The 16,937-nt window shown below is 37.3% G+C and overlaps 1 protein-coding gene across 4 annotated transcripts; it reads left to right on the top strand.

The window, feature by feature from the left end:
- The first annotated feature begins 1,768 nt into the window (after positions 1-1,768).
- On the top strand, positions 1,769-15,946 carry mybl1 (v-myb avian myeloblastosis viral oncogene homolog-like 1). 4 transcript variants are annotated; one of them, XM_022682130.2, is made up of 16 exons: positions 1,769-2,294; positions 6,184-6,283; positions 6,867-6,938; positions 7,144-7,236; positions 8,923-9,143; positions 9,358-9,538; positions 10,035-10,109; positions 10,519-10,617; positions 11,515-11,769; positions 11,954-12,328; positions 12,421-12,560; positions 13,079-13,193; positions 13,314-13,424; positions 13,521-13,631; positions 13,793-13,975; positions 14,251-15,946. In XM_022682130.2, the coding sequence occupies exons 1-16, from the start codon at positions 2,272-2,274 to the stop codon at positions 14,374-14,376; spliced, it is 2,280 nt and encodes a 759-aa protein (XP_022537851.2). In that variant the 5' UTR covers positions 1,769-2,271; the 3' UTR covers positions 14,377-15,946. The 4 variants fall into 4 exon arrangements, with proteins under 4 accessions (XP_022537851.2, XP_022537868.2, XP_007248988.3 ...); XM_007248926.4 differs by having other exon boundaries at positions 1,770-2,294; positions 11,515-11,748; XM_022682141.2 differs by lacking the exon at positions 1,769-2,294 and adding an exon at positions 4,350-4,474.
- Positions 15,947-16,937: the final 991 nt, after the last annotated feature.

Here is a 16,937-nt window from a genome sequence, read left to right as displayed (position 1 = left end):
GGTCAGCGATGGGTCCAGAGAGGTTAAACATGGGCCACATCTGGGTTGTACTCTCTGTACATAGAGGCCATGTGAGATTAACGTGTGCTGTGAGGACGGGTTCCAACTGGGTTCCAATAAAACACATGTACAAAAACCCACTTAGAGCCCATGACCACCTGAGAACCACCTAGGACATGTGAGCCCCATATGAGCATGTTGGAGTATCTCCAAAAGTGAGAAACATTTGTTTAAAATGATTCGTTAAAAATAATTTTGAATTACTTATTGTTAAAGTAATTATAACATTTTGACACGATGGAAAGGACACTTTTGTCCATGTACTGATCTAATTGTGACATGAGGGAATTTCTAGGAAGATATGCCACCTCTTTCACGAATTCCATAAATATTCCATGAATATTGACAATAAATTTGTTTCCTAAACACATTAAGTGTGCAAAACACAGTCGTGCACAGTGCTGTTTGTTATGACAATTTTACTGTGTATTTTATACAAACCGGTTTTTACACAAACTAGTGTAACCACTGGGTGTGCTTTTTCTGAAGCAGTAGTCCTGTACTGTCCACACGAGGGCGACAAAACATCACGAGAAAAATATCCTCCACCACTTCACACAGCTCAGATCTGCATACAATTAGGATTGACATATAATATAGGATAGACATGTTCATATGGTGAATTCATTCATTTTAATGCTTTTAATTACTCTTACAGTACTATTTTCTGAACTGAACATATCAGAAAGTACAATTTCTATATGAACATGTACGATAAACTAATTGTGAATTTCTGTAAAGTTGATGGTTGGAAAGTTTATTTATTATAAACTGATTAACAGTGAATAATAACTAAAATGTGGTGACTTGATAGTGAATATGTGGTATCTTGCGGATGAGTGCATAAGAAATGTTAAACTGTTACTATGTGGTCAGTTGATAGTAAATATGTGTTATATTGATGCTACGTGCATGAGAAATGTTAAAATGTGCGGTAAGTTAATGGTTGATATTGAATAACTGTGGTGTGGTACGTTGATAGTTGATAGTAAATATGTGGTATATTGATGCTAAATGCACAACAAATGTTAAAATGTTAATGTTGGTAAGATGATAGTAAAGATGAGGTATATTGATGCTAAATGCAAAAAAAATGCTAAAATGTTGTTGTGTGGTAAGTTGATAGCTAATATGGGGTATATTGATGCTAAGTGCATAAGAAATGCTAAACTGTTAATGTGTGGTTAGTTGATAGTGAATATGTGGTACATTGATGCTAAGTGCATAAGAAATGTTAAAATGTGCGGTTAGTTGATAGCTGAGAGTGAAAATTGTGGTAAATTATGGTGTGGTAAGTTGATACTTAATAGTAAATATGTGGTATATTGATGCTAAGTGCATAAGAAATGTTAAAATGTTAATGTGTTGTTAGTGAATATGTGGTATATTGATTTTAAGTGCATGAGAAATTAGAAGAAATTATAAATTGATAATGAACATGTGGTAAAATTATGGTAAATGTATTAATTCATGGTGGATGCATAAGAAATGAAAATATTACTACACTTAAAATTATAACGTGGTGCTGAGTGGGTGATTAGTGAGTGGTGAGTGTGTGTTAAGCTGACAGGGAATGTACGACACACTGACGGTAAATGTGTTGTTGCGCGCGGAGCGTGGAGGCGCCACTGACTCGGCGCGGCTTCTGACCAATCAGCTGCGAGGCCGCGTGCGCAGATTCAAACTGAGCAGCAGCAGGAGGAGGAGCGCGCGATTCGGCGGGACACACAAATCAGCAGAGAGAGGAGCGAGAAAGAGGAGGAGGAGGGCGAGCTTCTGGAGACAAGGCGGGCAAAACACACACAGGGGCAGAGAGATAGCTAGCTAGGTTATAATGTTTCTCAGTAGATACCCGTCCATTGCCCGTTCACCTCTGTACAGGATTATAACTATAGCCTGAGCGCGGTGATTATAACAGCGGGTGTAGGGAGCTGTGTATTATTGTGTTGTTCTGTTTTGCGCGGTTTTTCTGAAACAGGACTGGAGGACTGAACATTATAATCTGACTAAAGCTGCTACAGCGAGTTTAATGCAGGAGGACAGAAGATACACAGTTGTCTGACAAGCGGCGAGCGGCCGGATAAATGTCAGTGAGGTCGATCCTGGTGTGTTTGGATTTTAGGCGTGACTGCAGCTGTGGATTATTCCTGTGACTCGTTTTACTTTCGATAAGAAGCGACCCTGTCACTTACAGAGAGCACCGGATCTGACATGGCCAACATTAAGTCCCGCAGGTGAGAGACACTCTCAGATACTCAGCTAACTAACTAACTACTCAGACTGTAGCTATGATGATCAGACTTCTTACTCTCTGTGTTTTGTGTCATGATGTAGAATTACTCTTCTTTATCTTTCCAACTCTCATTAGACCTGAACCCACTAGAATACAATAACCTTGACTGGATCTGTAGCTAACTTACATAGAAGCTAATTTTGCTATGCCCTAACACTGTTCACATTAGGGTCAAGCTAGCTAGTTAGTTAACTCTTTAACATGCCTTGTCCTGTCTACAGGCTACAGGTGTAGATTATATAAAACACATTTTTTTCTGAAGTAAAATAACTTATTTGAAATCTCCTACAGGACACTTTGAGAAGCTGCCTGTTCACTCTCTATTCCACTTAATAATCCCAGATCAATAACAAAATCAACCCAAATTCTGCATGATTAAAAATAGACGTAAAACTAGAAAAACATAACAAAACTAAAGGTTTGGAGAACATGAAATGTTTGATTTGTGTTCAGGAAAATAATGATTTTAGAATGAAGTTCAGGAAATAGCTAATTTTATGATTTTATTTGTTATATTTTGACATTAGCAGATATATTTAAATATTTGTCAATATTTTCTATTACAATTACATTTGTGCTTTTTAGTAAAGTTCTTTATCAAACATGAAACCTTTTTTATGTAATGCTTGTATAGAACTCCTCAAGATTTAGTGGTGTAATGTCAAGCAGAAAATGTAATTACACAAATCCTGGCCTGTTAATGGGTTAATACAGTATTACATGCAGAAGCTAACCTAACTAGTATCTAGTTTAACACTAGTTAAACCTAGTTTAACAACTTTTTAAATTCTGATCTTACAATAAAAGCTAGATAATCAGCTTTTACAGCTAGATAATCATAATATGGCTAACACTAATAAACACAAAGCAGCCTGACGTTTCCTTGACACTAGTTGCTAAGCTAGCTAGCCACACTTTGGATAATGCTAGCTAGCCAGTGCTAACAAGCTAAAGCTAAGATAGTCATTATTTAATCCAGGGCTGTGAAACCATGTCCCTAACAGTGTGATAAGCTACATCATTACACACAGGGGCTGTATAACCTTTGCTAACCTAACCTACCTGTTAATTGCTAATGTTGGCTAACTATCTAGCTAAGCTAAATAGCTAGGTTAGCTTAGCTAACGCTAGCTCTCTGGCTGTGTGCTTGTGTAGTGCTGAGCTGTCACTGATCTGTCATTCAGTTACTTCCTTAGTTTATATTTGCAGTTTATTACTAAACTGTAGCTTTTATTGCAGGTTTCTTACTAAAGCACTTCTTACTATAGCTGCTAGAAAATTCCACAAAAAACAGTATAGGTTTCTTACTAAAATACTTCCTACTATAGCTGCCAGAAGATTACCCACAAAAAAACATTGTAGGTTTCTTATTAAGCACTTCTTACTGTAGCTGCTAGAAGATTCCACAAAAAACATTGTAGGTTTCTTACTAGAGCACATCTTACTTTAGCTAATATTAGGTTCCACACAAAAATAGTCTAGGTTTCTTACTAAAGTACATTTTTTTAGATTATATCAGTGGTTCATAGTGGCTACACTCCAGCCAGTTGGATGAGCTGTGATGCTTTTTAGTATAAAACATTTATTTGTATTATTACATTTTTCATTTTTAGGTATGCTATCTTTATAATAAAACATTCCGTTGCTGACATGTATAATGTGCTCAAAAACTGGCATGGTGATGCACCACAATATTATGTTAAAAATGCAGCATGTGGCCAACCCCTATATTAATGTTTTTAAAGAAGTGTAGATACTTTATTTCTGGTTCGCTAGCTTTGGTTGTACATCATGCACTTGTTTTTGTACTTCAAAGAGCTGCTTCAAAAAAGTTTCATCAAAACACATGTCTTGAGAAAGTAAAATTAATGTAGTAAGAATATGTTCTCATATGTAAAATGGTGCAAAATCAAAGATTATGTTTCATCTTATTTTCAAAATTAATTTCATAGGATGTAAAACGAACTGCTGAGGCCTAGCTTCATTACACACAGTGTAATACAGTAGTATATATACAGTACATTAAAAGACGTAAAGGGTGACTGGTGTTGTCCAAGGAAGGTGATGGAAATTATTGAATGGGAGAGATGGAGGGTTTGTTTGAAGAGCCTAAAGACTAAGGTTTGGCTATTACGTAATTTCTGGATGAATGCACTGCTGTGTGTGTGTGTGTGTCTACCCTTGCCCCTTTCTGTGTGCCTCCTGAAGAGGGGCGGGGGTGAAACTGTTTCTCCACAGTTACTAGGTTTGAATGTTGTTTTCAAAAGGAATCAAGTTCAAGTGTGCTGTTGATGTTAAAACTTTATAAGTTTATTTAAAGACTAAATGTTTTCCAAAAAGTAGTAAAGTAATGTAATAATTCAGTACTTTATTGACAATAAAAAGTAGAGAACATACAAATTTGACAATTACATTGTCTTCTTTGAGCCTTGTATTTACACATTTTTCTTAATTCAGTTTTTATACTGTTTTCAGTCAGTTTTATTGGATTATAAGAATATTATTGTGCACAAGGATATTCTAATATTGTATTTTAGCATGAAATTGTTATGTATCTTAAGATAAATTATTAGTTAGAGCTGTGTTGAATGAATAAGTTTTACATTAAAAGTTATTTAAATCTGATCTTAAACTTTGGACAAAAATTGAATGTGAAATAATCTGTTTGGTACACTTTGTTTATGTTGCTTTCAAACTGTTTGATGTTGTTATATTTTGGCTCTTCAAGGCTACGAAGGGTAGTCTTACTGGACAGGTTTGAAAGCTCAGATTCGTCCAGCTCTCTGAGTACATTCTGCCATTGGCTGAGCTTCTGCTCGGTCTGCCTCCTCCCTGAGTGATGCGAGCACTGTACCTCTTGAGGAAAAAGAAGCCGTTTATTCCAGAGTCCCTCCTCACTGTGTCCCAGGGGGAGAGTTTCATGCTAAAATTCAATTGGCATGTTTCTTGGCTGAAATACCTCTTTCATTGGGGGCATAACATGTGCAACCAATAGGAGGCCTTGTTCTCCCCTGAAACAAGCCTAGTGGGATTTTGGATTTCCATATTTGTACCTTTTGAGGCAGTCTTGGACTTGGGCCTACAATTACTCGTGAACAGCTTAGAGCTCACAGCTCTTAAGAACCTTCAAATACGAACTATATTCTTCCATAGCATTCTTCACACAGTGTGAACATGTATTGTAACTCAGTTATTACTCTGGGCTGAATGCCTCAAATTAAGGGTAGTATTTTTTTGCCTTGTTTTAAGTCCAGGACAAATGCTTTGATATGAGGTTTGCACGCCGGTGTCCCAGGACAACTCATCTGCTCAATACACAGCACTGATTAAATACTCTGAGCTCACTGTGTGGGGAAATGTTGCCGAGCAACCAGGCATTCCTGTAGACTGCAGGACTGCATATATCCAGAGTTACTTCAGCTAGTTGCAGGAAAATGCAGTGAAGCGTACTATTTATAGTAAGATTTATAGTAGACGCAGGCACTTCATTCATATGTTAATTTGAGAAGGGCTTTGAGTCACAATTTTACGGAAAAACAGAAGAACTAAAATCTACATGCCAAACAACAAATCTGCAGAACATGTCTACAAACAGGCACATTAATATGCAGCTGGCAAATGTGTTATTTTTCTCTAATTCCTTTCATTTCTTGTAATACCCTTCATAGTGAATGGATCTTGGTTTGAATAAACTCTGACAAGCTGTTTAATTTGCGTATGATAAACTGCCAAAAAACATGTTTTGGTTGCTGCTGTTGATGCTCCAGCACAGTTTGTATTATATATTCACAGATCGCTCTTGCCTTCTGTCTTTTTTTTTTTTTTTTTAGTGAGGATGAGGATGATGAGCGTCATTCTACAGACCCTGACAACAGAGACCCTAAGAACTCAAAGAAGATGCTCTGCAAAGTTAAATGGTCCAGAGAAGAGGTACTGTGTATCCCATTAAGACAGTGAAAAAAGAAATGCATAGGGTCCAGATCGATCAGTCAATAAGCATTTTAAAATCAACTTGAGGACAAAACCTCTATTGTAAAACTAAATAAGTATGTTTTGGATATCGAACAGGTCTTGTTTGGCTTGTTTTCAGTATGCCTGAAAACACTATTTAGCAAAATAATGTATCAGCCAAGACAGAATTTGTGCCTAAAGTTTAATTTAATTAAAAAGTTTTTAATTTTGCACTAGATTGGAAAATTGAAACAACAATACTGTTTCCCCAGTTCACGCACATTACTGGTGCAAAATTGAAGAAATAAACTGTAGAGTGCAGACAAGTCATGACTGTGTTTAACACAAAAGAGAAATTGTGTGAATGTGATTTTGAACACTGTGAAAGGGAACACTAACTGAGACTGTAAGTAGTGTAGTGCCTGGAAACTCCCAAACTTCCATAGTAAAAAATAAGTGGGTGGAACCTCACACTCCCTGAAGTGCTGTTAACACTTCTAATGAATTAAAACAGTTGTTTTAGGAAAGGGACTCTTAATGACTTTTTACTTTCTGTTCTTAGGACGAGAGACTCAAGAAGCTTGTTGAGCAACATGGCACTGATGCTTGGAAATTAATCGCTAATTGTTTCCCAGTAAGTAATAAAACTCTATCTAGAAATTCTTTCGTATGTAAAAGTAAAATAATAATATTCTTGTGGTTTGGGGGTAAATTAGGCCCATCTGGCAGCTGAATAATCATTAATGTAACTGTTTATTATGACTGTAATGTGGAAATAGGTGTTGTTTGCTGTGCAATAGCTGCAGGTGCTAAGCTGGGATTTTGTTGCTCTTTGACAGACAAGGACAGATGGCCAGTGTCAACACCGCTGGCAGAAGGTTCTCAACCCAGAGCTGGTGAAAGGGCCATGGACAAAGGAGGAGGATCAGAGGGTAAGATGAGCTGGGTGTTCACCAGCTTGAGAGAAGGATGGAGGAGGTGTACAGTGTGATAATGACTTTTCTAGGTACCAAAGCCTTAAGAAAGGCTGTTAACATTTACTTTAAACTGTTTTACTTAGCACAGTTGCTTCATCTCCAAACACCCCTGTAGCCTCTGTTATTGGGTTGTAAAAGTGGAACAAAATGTTTGCAAAAGAAAATCCTATTTACTTTAATAAGATATTGATGAAATTGATTGGTTCCTGCATAGAGAGTTTCGTGTTTTTTATTTTATGCTATTAAGAAGCTGATATAAAAGCTGAAGGTTCACTAGCTTGTGAGTAGGGATATAATTCTAAGGTAAATGGTAGTTTTGTGTGACATTGTTGGATCGACCCTTCTGTTGGTGCATGAAGGAATTGCCACGGGGCTTGTGTTAGGGGAGAAATTACTACATTATGAGACATGAAATATTTCCAGAATCCTTTTTTGTGTTCACATACACTGTGCCAGTTTAGGAAGTAGCAGTTTGAATCCTGCTACAACTTCCTCCTCTATTAGTATGGATAAAGCTAACCCTTGGTTGTGTACAACCTTTTATTAGGGTAAATTAAATTATCCTTCTCAAATCATAATTTAAATATTGTCCATCCTAGCAACAAGAGCTTTATAATTGTACAGAGCAATAAACATATATAATTTAAGTAGCAGTAGTTGTGTGTTTATCATCTTCTAAAGTTTTATTAACCCATAAAACCCCTGACCCATTTCTGAATATTGAAACCAAATTCAAATTTTAATCAAATAAATTTAGTGAGTAAGTTCATATTGTTTATTCCTTTTGTGGGCACATGATGGTAAATAGTTGAAGGTTAAAATATTTTTATGTAACATAAATGACACATACATTTTAACATTTTGTTCTAGAAATGAAGTCAGAACGAGTTATATGGAATGTGAAAAGTATTTATTAAAGCATTTAAATTGCTTTAATGGATGTAACAGACATGCAGATGTAAAAATACACATTTGAAAGGAGGAAGTTTTATCTCTAGCTCTAACCCAGCCTACCTATATTCTGTAAATAAGGTTAGATAAATTAACACAGATTCACAAATTATTCTGTGATACACTCCGTATGTTCAGTATATGTCACTTAGGGACTTCATGAGGTGGACACAGGGTGACAAGAGCCATATTCAAATTTATGAAGTTACATTTACTTAATTTTCTACATTTATTCACATTTATTTTATGTGGATTATTTTACATTTATCTACATTTATTTACTACATTGTTCAGTACTTTTCAGTTGCAGTTACTATAACCCTATAAGACATGCTTGAAACCACCCTGAATGAGCACTGATTGGAGACAAATGGCTTAGAGGTGAAGTAATGGATTTCCTGAATAGTAATGACCTGTCGTTCATGCTTAAAGAATCCCATGAATGTTGAGTCACTACTCAAAAATGAATCCTGCTAGAGATTTGTAAATTTGAGCTTGTTTCCATTTCTTTCGAAGCATTAATAGCACCTTTGTGTACATTAAAGCATATATATATAGATATGAAAATTTGCTTTAATTTGAAAGTATGTACAAAATTGTTTAGAACGTATAATAGGATTAATGTGATTATATGAAATAATGAAACATTAATAAACTAACACACTTCTGTCCACACTTCTGTCTGCACAGGTGATTGAGCTGGTTCACAAATATGGCCCCAAGCGATGGTCAGTCATTGCTAAGCACCTGCAGGGTCGTATAGGGAAGCAGTGTCGAGAGCGCTGGCATAACCACCTCAACCCTGAAGTGAAGAAGTCCTCATGGACACAGGAAGAGGACCGCGTCATCTATGAGGCACACAAACGCCTTGGCAACCGCTGGGCTGAGATTTCAAAGCTGCTACCTGGAAGGTATGATGCTGTGCTTCTTTTCACATTTACTATGTAACTAAACAAAATGACCCTGTTATAAAAGAATGGGCAGAACTTTTATTTTTTCATTATTGAGGTAAATATTGTTTTAGGTTCAGAAAATTCTTGCAAATTATACACTGTGTGGAGATGTGTTGTATTTGACTGTAGTATTGGAAATATATTCAAACAATTAATTGCTATTTATTTTCAGGACAGACAACTCTATTAAGAACCACTGGAACTCTACAATGCGTAGGAAGGTGGAGCAGGAGGGCTATCTGCAGGAGGGAAATAGGAGCTTTAACAGTGATCAGCCTATGAAGAGGCGCCACAAAGCCTGCCCTGCTATGGAGCAACAGCATAGCCAGCTACATATTAATGAACAGTCCCAGGTAATAAAGGCTACAGTGTGCTGTTCTAGTAGTTTATTTCTCTAACTTCAGGTAGTAATACCTAAAATTGTTATACTAGATTGGGAGTTATTACAGATAAAGATTTTACAGACATATTAAACTAAATGGAGATAACCAGGTATTACTTTATTGTAATTACACACTTGTAACAGTATAACAAATGGAACAATATAATAAAAAAAATGCACAATTCTAAAAAGACTGATGTATGGCATGTAAAGGTGTTCATATGATTTACCTTTGTGTACCTTGTGTTCACATTCTTATACATATTTGTCTTTATTCATTAAAACTGTGTACTACCATTTAGTTAAGCATGCAACAGCTTGGTTATAATAGGTTAATTGAGTGATATTATAATAGCTGTGTACTAGCTGCACTTGCAGAGCTGGCTTAATTCTGGCTTAATTTAATGAATAAGGGTGACTGGGATAGCGTTCTGGATCATGACTGTTTCCATTTGATGTTTCTTTAGTTGAGTGCATACTCGTATGGTTCTGTGAGCAGGCAGTGTATGGACAGCATCACAGAGGACTCCTGCTTCATGTCGGTGAGTGTTGATCTGGTTGTGGAGGAGTTGTACCTTCCTCCTCTTTGGTTTATTTTTCTCTTTTATTTCCCTCTTTTAGAAGCTCTCCCTTCTTTTCAATCAAAGAGTTGACTTTCTAGTCTGTCTTGTGTGCGTGTGTGTTTTTATAATTCACCATTCTTCTGAATTACACCATGGGTATTACTGCACAACTTATATTATAAGATTACTTATATATAAGATTACTATAATGGCTTAGTTTTGTTGCAAAAAAAAAAAACATACAAATATCTGTTGCAATTAATACCTGGTGGAATTTGGGATTTTGGGAGCTAATGAAGTGTTTGTGGTTCTACCAGTAAACTCGTTGTCTCCGTCTCTTCTCCCGTCTCCTCCTTCTCTTCTTTTCCTCCCGATTCCTCTTCAACAGCCGTGCCATGACGATCCTGACAAAGAGCAGCGAATTAAGGAGCTAGAGCTGCTGCTTATGTCAGCTGAAAATGAAGTCAGAAGACAGTCCGGCCCTCGTGTAAGAACCAGTGTGTTTTCGCGTAGAGTAGAGTGCGCTGTAGGCTTCACTAGCTCTTCCATTATCTCCCTCACCCCCATCCTGCCCCCCCATCCCCACAACAGCTGCGCTTGGTGACCCCAGCTTACCCTCGCTGCTACCTCACCTGATAGAGGCCTGCTGTCAGTAACTACATCCTCTAGTGCACAGCATGAGAGCGCCTGATGCTTTTTTTTTATTTAAGTTTTGTCTAGATCTGTGAACATACCATGGCAAACCGAATCTGTACTGACAACAACAACAATAATCATATGCAAAACTAGTCAGGAACGATATGGAGACAGTATTTTGGTATTTTTTTGTTTTTGGCCCCCTCCTGCAAAACCATTCCCATTTTAAGGGTTATATTGTTGTTGCCTCTCCTCTGCACCTGTTATCACATTCATTGCTTGTGCATCTCAACTGGCAGATTGATATGCTTAAAGTTTAACTTTGTGTTATATTGTGATAAATAAGTGTTCTCTTCATTTTTTGAGCAGTGTATTTCAGCATCTTTTTTTATGAGACAGTAAAACAGAGGTAATTTATGAAGAACAGTTTTAAGCAAATTAGCCATTTTTGTTCATGTTAATGTTTTCCAAAGTTTTTTTTTTTTCAAAGCTGAGCTTGTTAATTAATTGCTAAGACAGGCAAATAACTCTTATTATTACTGATGACTGGTTAACTTCTGCTGACTACAGTAGCATTTATTTCTGACTGCACTCTCTGACCTGGACAGCATTCTGTTTCCCTTCTGCCCCCCACACCCCTCCCATTGTCCTGAATATCATCAGGCCTCCTCATTCTCATTACTGCTCTTCACCTTGTTCTCTACCGCCCTGTAACCTGTCTAACCCACAATGGTTTCATATTATTCAGAACCCAGAGAATTACTCCAGCTGGTCAGACAGCCTGGCTGATGACACCATGGCTACCACAGGGAGTCTGGAGGAAAGAGGTCCGGCTGAGCTTGTCCGTAAAGAAGAGGTCCGTGCTCCGGCCGTTCCGCTGCAAGTCTCTCCAAGCAAGTTCCTGGCGGTGGAAGCCAGTACTGTTCTGTCCACTTTACAGACCATTCCTGAGTTTGCAGAGACCATGGAGCTTATTGATTCGGTGAGCAGAGCATACCTGAAGGCATGTTAAACTTGTGATTTGTGTCATTTGACTTTTCTTTTTTTAGGAAATGCTTTAAAGTAAATGTAAATAATACTACTGTTTATGTACATTAGTATCACATTGCATTTACTATGAATTTTTGTGGTTTATTATCCACATTACTTGCCATATTCCTTACATGTTTGTTATGGCTCATCTGCAGGATCCTATAGCCTGGAGTGAAGTGACTGGTTTTGATTTGTCTGAAGCTGTGAGTCCTCCAAAGCCCCTCAAAGTTGGTGGGGCATACCCGGCTCCAGAAGGCAGCACAGAGGTCATTGGGTACCACCTCAACGAACTTGCTGTCCAAGATCTCAACAGGCCAAGGGGTGGAATGGGACAAGGAAAATCAGTTCCTAATATCACTCCTTCTGTGAGCAAATTTAGCTCTCCACCACAGTCCATGCCAAGGAAGAAACCTGTAGAAAGGGGAGATCAGTCACCAACCAATGATGGAAACTGTGGTTCTTTTAGAGATAACAGCAGCAATTCACCCAAAGGCACACCAATCAAAGGGCTACCGTTCTCTCCTTCTCAGGTATGCAGTGCAACCACGACCACATAACCACACTGTATAACTGTGTTTGGGTTTTTGCTTCACTCACAATACACTTTTTACTTTTTCTTTAGTTCTTCAACATATCTGGCACTGAGCATTTGAACCTCGACAATCCTGCACTTACGTCCACTCCGGTGTGTGGGCAGAAATGCTTCCTCAGCACACCAAACCAGAGGGAAACCACACCCAAACATCAGAAGGAGAATGCTGGGTAAGACAAGCATCTCTGTATTGTTACATAACATCAAATTGTCAGAACAAAATGTAGTTAATTTTACAATAACCTGCTTTGGGACTAAATATGAAAATGAGCTTTTTAGCTAACTCTGGCACATTTACATTGATGTAGGAACTAAAATGTTGATCAATGTGCATTGTCCCTGTTGAATAAATAAATAAATAGACAATATACCGCACTAATCAAAGTTTGCTTCTTGTAGCTAGAAAAATACTTTAATGATTTAATAGACAATTACACTTACATATTTCAAACATTTAGACCTCTAATTATTATGTTGTATTGTACTGTTAGTGTCAAAACCGTTGAAAACCGTTTGCACCATACGATTCCATTGTGTGTTAGCTATTATAGCTCCAAAACTAAAGAAGCATACTGTTTTTTGGTCTCCAAAGCAATTAACTTTATTTCTGATAAGGATAAAATGGTTTAAATTAAGTTTCCCCCCCAATATATTGCTTTCTTGTAACAAAGCACATGTAACTATTCAGTTTTAGGACACCCAAGATCCGTAAATCCATAATGGCCCACACGCCAAGGACACCCACACCTTTCAAAAATGCTCTGGCAGCCCAGGAGAAGATGCATGGACCATTAAAAATTGTGGTATGTGTCAAAGTGTCACTCTGGTGTATATGGGTTAATTTTTTTATGTTCCATGAACCGTGTGTGTGTCTTTATTTCCACCAGTCTGCAGTGTGTAAAATATATTTCTATTGTGTGCAGCCGCAGCCTCTGGCCTTCCTGGAAGAAGACATTAGAGAAGTGTTGAGGGAGGAGACTGGGACAGATATCTTCACTCAAACACAGACTCAGACTGAACCCAGGGCCTATGAGGTACTGTGGTCTGTAGTGTAGTTCTCTATTCATAATCACATATTTTATGTATGTTGCTTCTAAAAGCTCTTTTTTGTGTTTTGTGGTGACTACTAGGTGGATGCCCCTGCCAGGAAGGTGAGGAAGTCCTTGTTGTTGGACAGCTGGGGGAAGGACTTCTTTGGTGTCCAGCTTTTTCCTCAGCAGCAGATCAGCAATAATGCTCAAGTAAGGAGACAGTTACACAGATACCAGTCAACTCGTACCAGCTCCTCTGTTAAAACTGATCCATTTTTTATAGTTTAGGTTTCTGGGGGTCTGTGTGATGCTTATTCTTATTTACACCTGTGAATATTAAGGCTTGTCTTTTGCTGTCTTTTCACCCCTAGTCTCTCAATGATGGATTGCTAAACAGCCCCATGCTGATGACCCCTCTAGGAGAGGGAGAGAAACTGTCCTGCTCACCTGTATCAATAAAGGAGGAATCTCATCCTTCCATGTATTCTCTCAGCCCTCCGACAAAGAAAGAGCTTTGCACACATAGAAACCCTGCCTGCCAAACCTCCACTCAGGTAGCTTGAAGAGATTTTATACAAAATTATATATTCTCTTCATTTCTTGTCATCAGACCAAATAAGAAAATGTCTGTAATGCAAGCTTGAATCTGTAAATGTAAATTAAATGCCAATATGATACATTATTACATTGTACTGATTCAGCTAAATTAAAAGAAAACACAAGTCTACGATACAGGTATAGCTGGTAAAGATTGAGGTGATAAACACTAAATCTTCATGTATTCCTTTAAAACCAATCCTCTCCTGATTCTGTCATACTTTACCTACAGGTGAGCAGTGAGTGGGAGACCGTGGTGTTTGGAAAGACAGAGGACCAGCTGATTATGACTGAGCAAGCCAGGCGTTACCTGACCTCCTCTCAGCTGCCCTGCACTCCGAGAGCACTGGTCCTGTAAGCACTGGCTCTGCCTCGCTCCAATACAGCAGCCTCCCGGCTCCGTTCCCTTTGCTTCAACTTTAGACAATCTGCCATACAAATTAAACGTCCACCTCTTTGTATATATTCACTAGACTTACTTGTATGACAATGTATCACAGAGTAGACTCCTTTACTACACAAAGAGGCATGCTTAAAACTTTCCATAAGTTGACATAGACATAGCTGGCTTTTCCTATTAGGATTACACTTCTGATACTGACAAAGTAGTTGTAGTTTGCTGACCTAGGTCAAGTTATTTGAATGGACATATATCTTACTTAACATTTTAACTGTAGACCGTGTAGTAGGAGACAGTTTTGAGAACTGTCTAAAGGGAATTGTTGAAACGGAATCTGCTCTTTCTAGGCATCAGTTGATCGATCTGTGTTACACCTGAAAATGTGTTCTTTCATAGCAACTGTGGATAGATTGGATAAGTTTTAACAAACGCTTTCAAACATTAATTCCATTAATCTAAAAGTTAAATTGTACCTACCTTTTTAAAGTAATATTGAGTGTACAGCTCTGTTGCTGTAATCAAGTACTAATCAAGACAACCATTTTACTATTATACTAACATTACAATAACATTGGCTTTATTGCATGTTTCACATGCAGACAAAATTATTTGTTTTTAAAATGAAAAGAATTCATTGATATAGGAATTTCTGGCCGATGTTGATATCAATTTTTAATATACATATGCACATACAGATGCCAATAAAAATTATGATAAAACATTTTTGCAAAAACAAATTTGCATTATAAATCTTTGCCAGTATCAGTAATCATCTGCCTCTTGCTTTGTTTTATTAATTTTAAAATAGTTAAATTAACTATTTCATTAGAGTGATAGATTGAGATTTTTACACAATTATTTTTCACAAGCTTGTCTAGTTTAGTAACAGTTGCTATGAAATAACCTGTAGTTAGGTCAAAATGGCATTTCTGATGTGATGAGAGAGAACATTTCAGTCCAGTGTAGAATACTTTAATTAAGCCTCTCTTTTTGGCTTAGATTTGGAAAGTAAGCATTTCCTGTCTTGGAAAACTTCTGTCATTTTCAGCTGTCCTGTCAGTGCACTGAGGAGCAGTTCCCCTTTGAAAAACATTAACATATATCAGTCTGTCTTCCAGATTGTTTTAATGTGTTTCTTTTTAGAGGATGTTACCATATTTACCAGTATGGTGTCTTAAGGAATGGAGAGCACTGGCACTGTTGCACTACTGATTGTGGTTGTTTGTAAAGGAGAGGAGCTCAAACCGTGTTTTAGGAGGAACTGGATAGCACTTGCAAATGTGACCGTTTCGGCTCAAACCGTAACGGAAAGGCTCTGCTCTGTTTTTTCTGAGTATGAAACTGAATGTATTGTACAGCATTTATCTGCAAAGTAGCGTCAAAAGGAAGGGTACCTCTTTCATGTTGTTCTATAATTTATTTTCTACTGTAAAATTAGACTTGTTGAGATGTTTATTTAACACCTGGACTGTCCAGTTTTTAAAAAAAAAAATCAAACCTACCGTTTTTTTTTTGTTTGTTTGTTTTTTTTGCTGCCAGACACATCTGTGACTGCAGCCTAAACAACTAGCGTCCTAGCTGCTTTAATCAATCTTACCATAAATCATGTTTTGGTACTGATTTTTAATGTGCAGTCTCACAGACAGTAACACATTCCAAGAAATTTGCATTCTTGGTAAGATGGTTTTCTCTTGTCGTTTAGGGCTGTAAGTTCTATTTATTAAATCTTTACTAATTTATTTATTGCAAAGATATAAAGAGAATCTTTAATTTTATTTCCGCCGTGTTGAGAAAAGGGATTTGTCTACCTTCATCACACGCTGTCTAAAATGGTAATAACACACACTGCCACTAATTTTTTTTTTTTTTCCAATTTGTCTAAATCTAATCTCTGTTGATTTCAAACCAGTTCAAAATCTCACAGGTAGCAGCATTCAGCCTCTAATTGTCCAATGCAGGCAAAAATTGCACTTTTTAAATGTTTAAATGTTGATTTGTTCTCAGTCTCTGTATGTTTAGTTGTTTTTATGTTTTTTGTAAATCCCCTGTAGTGTTTACATTTTGTGATTGTGGCGTCTGAATGTTTCTTAAAAAAATGAAACACTGACTGTTAGGATGGCGTCTGAATAAGAAGAGTTCCTCTCTCTCGCTCAGTATTTCTACAGGGTGAAATGGAAAGGTGCACTAGCTGCTACTGAGAAACAAATGAAGAGGCCATACGAATGATTGAAACACAAGCACCATCCTTCTGGACGATGAAGGAGACATTCAGTTTATACATTTATATATATATTTGAATTGGTTTCATATATGTCACGCTGAAGCCTGTTGTTTAAGGTGACCCTTCAATAGCACCCTTGTGTTTTCTATTGTACTGAGAGCAAGGCTCCACGTGAAACGATTCACTGGTATTAGAGTTTTTTGAGTCTGCATTAAGCGATTTTAATTAAAAAACGAACACAGTTTGTTTTTAAGTGTGATTCAGTTATTTTCTGTAGAAGGACTTCAAGTCCTCAAGC

Source organism: Astyanax mexicanus, chromosome 1 (assembly GCF_023375975.1).
Source record: "Astyanax mexicanus isolate ESR-SI-001 chromosome 1, AstMex3_surface, whole genome shotgun sequence".
NCBI lineage: Eukaryota > Metazoa > Chordata > Actinopteri > Characiformes > Acestrorhamphidae > Astyanax > Astyanax mexicanus.
The sequence above is the reverse complement of the archived record's forward strand: the minus strand, read 5'-3'. Positions and strand labels throughout refer to the sequence as shown.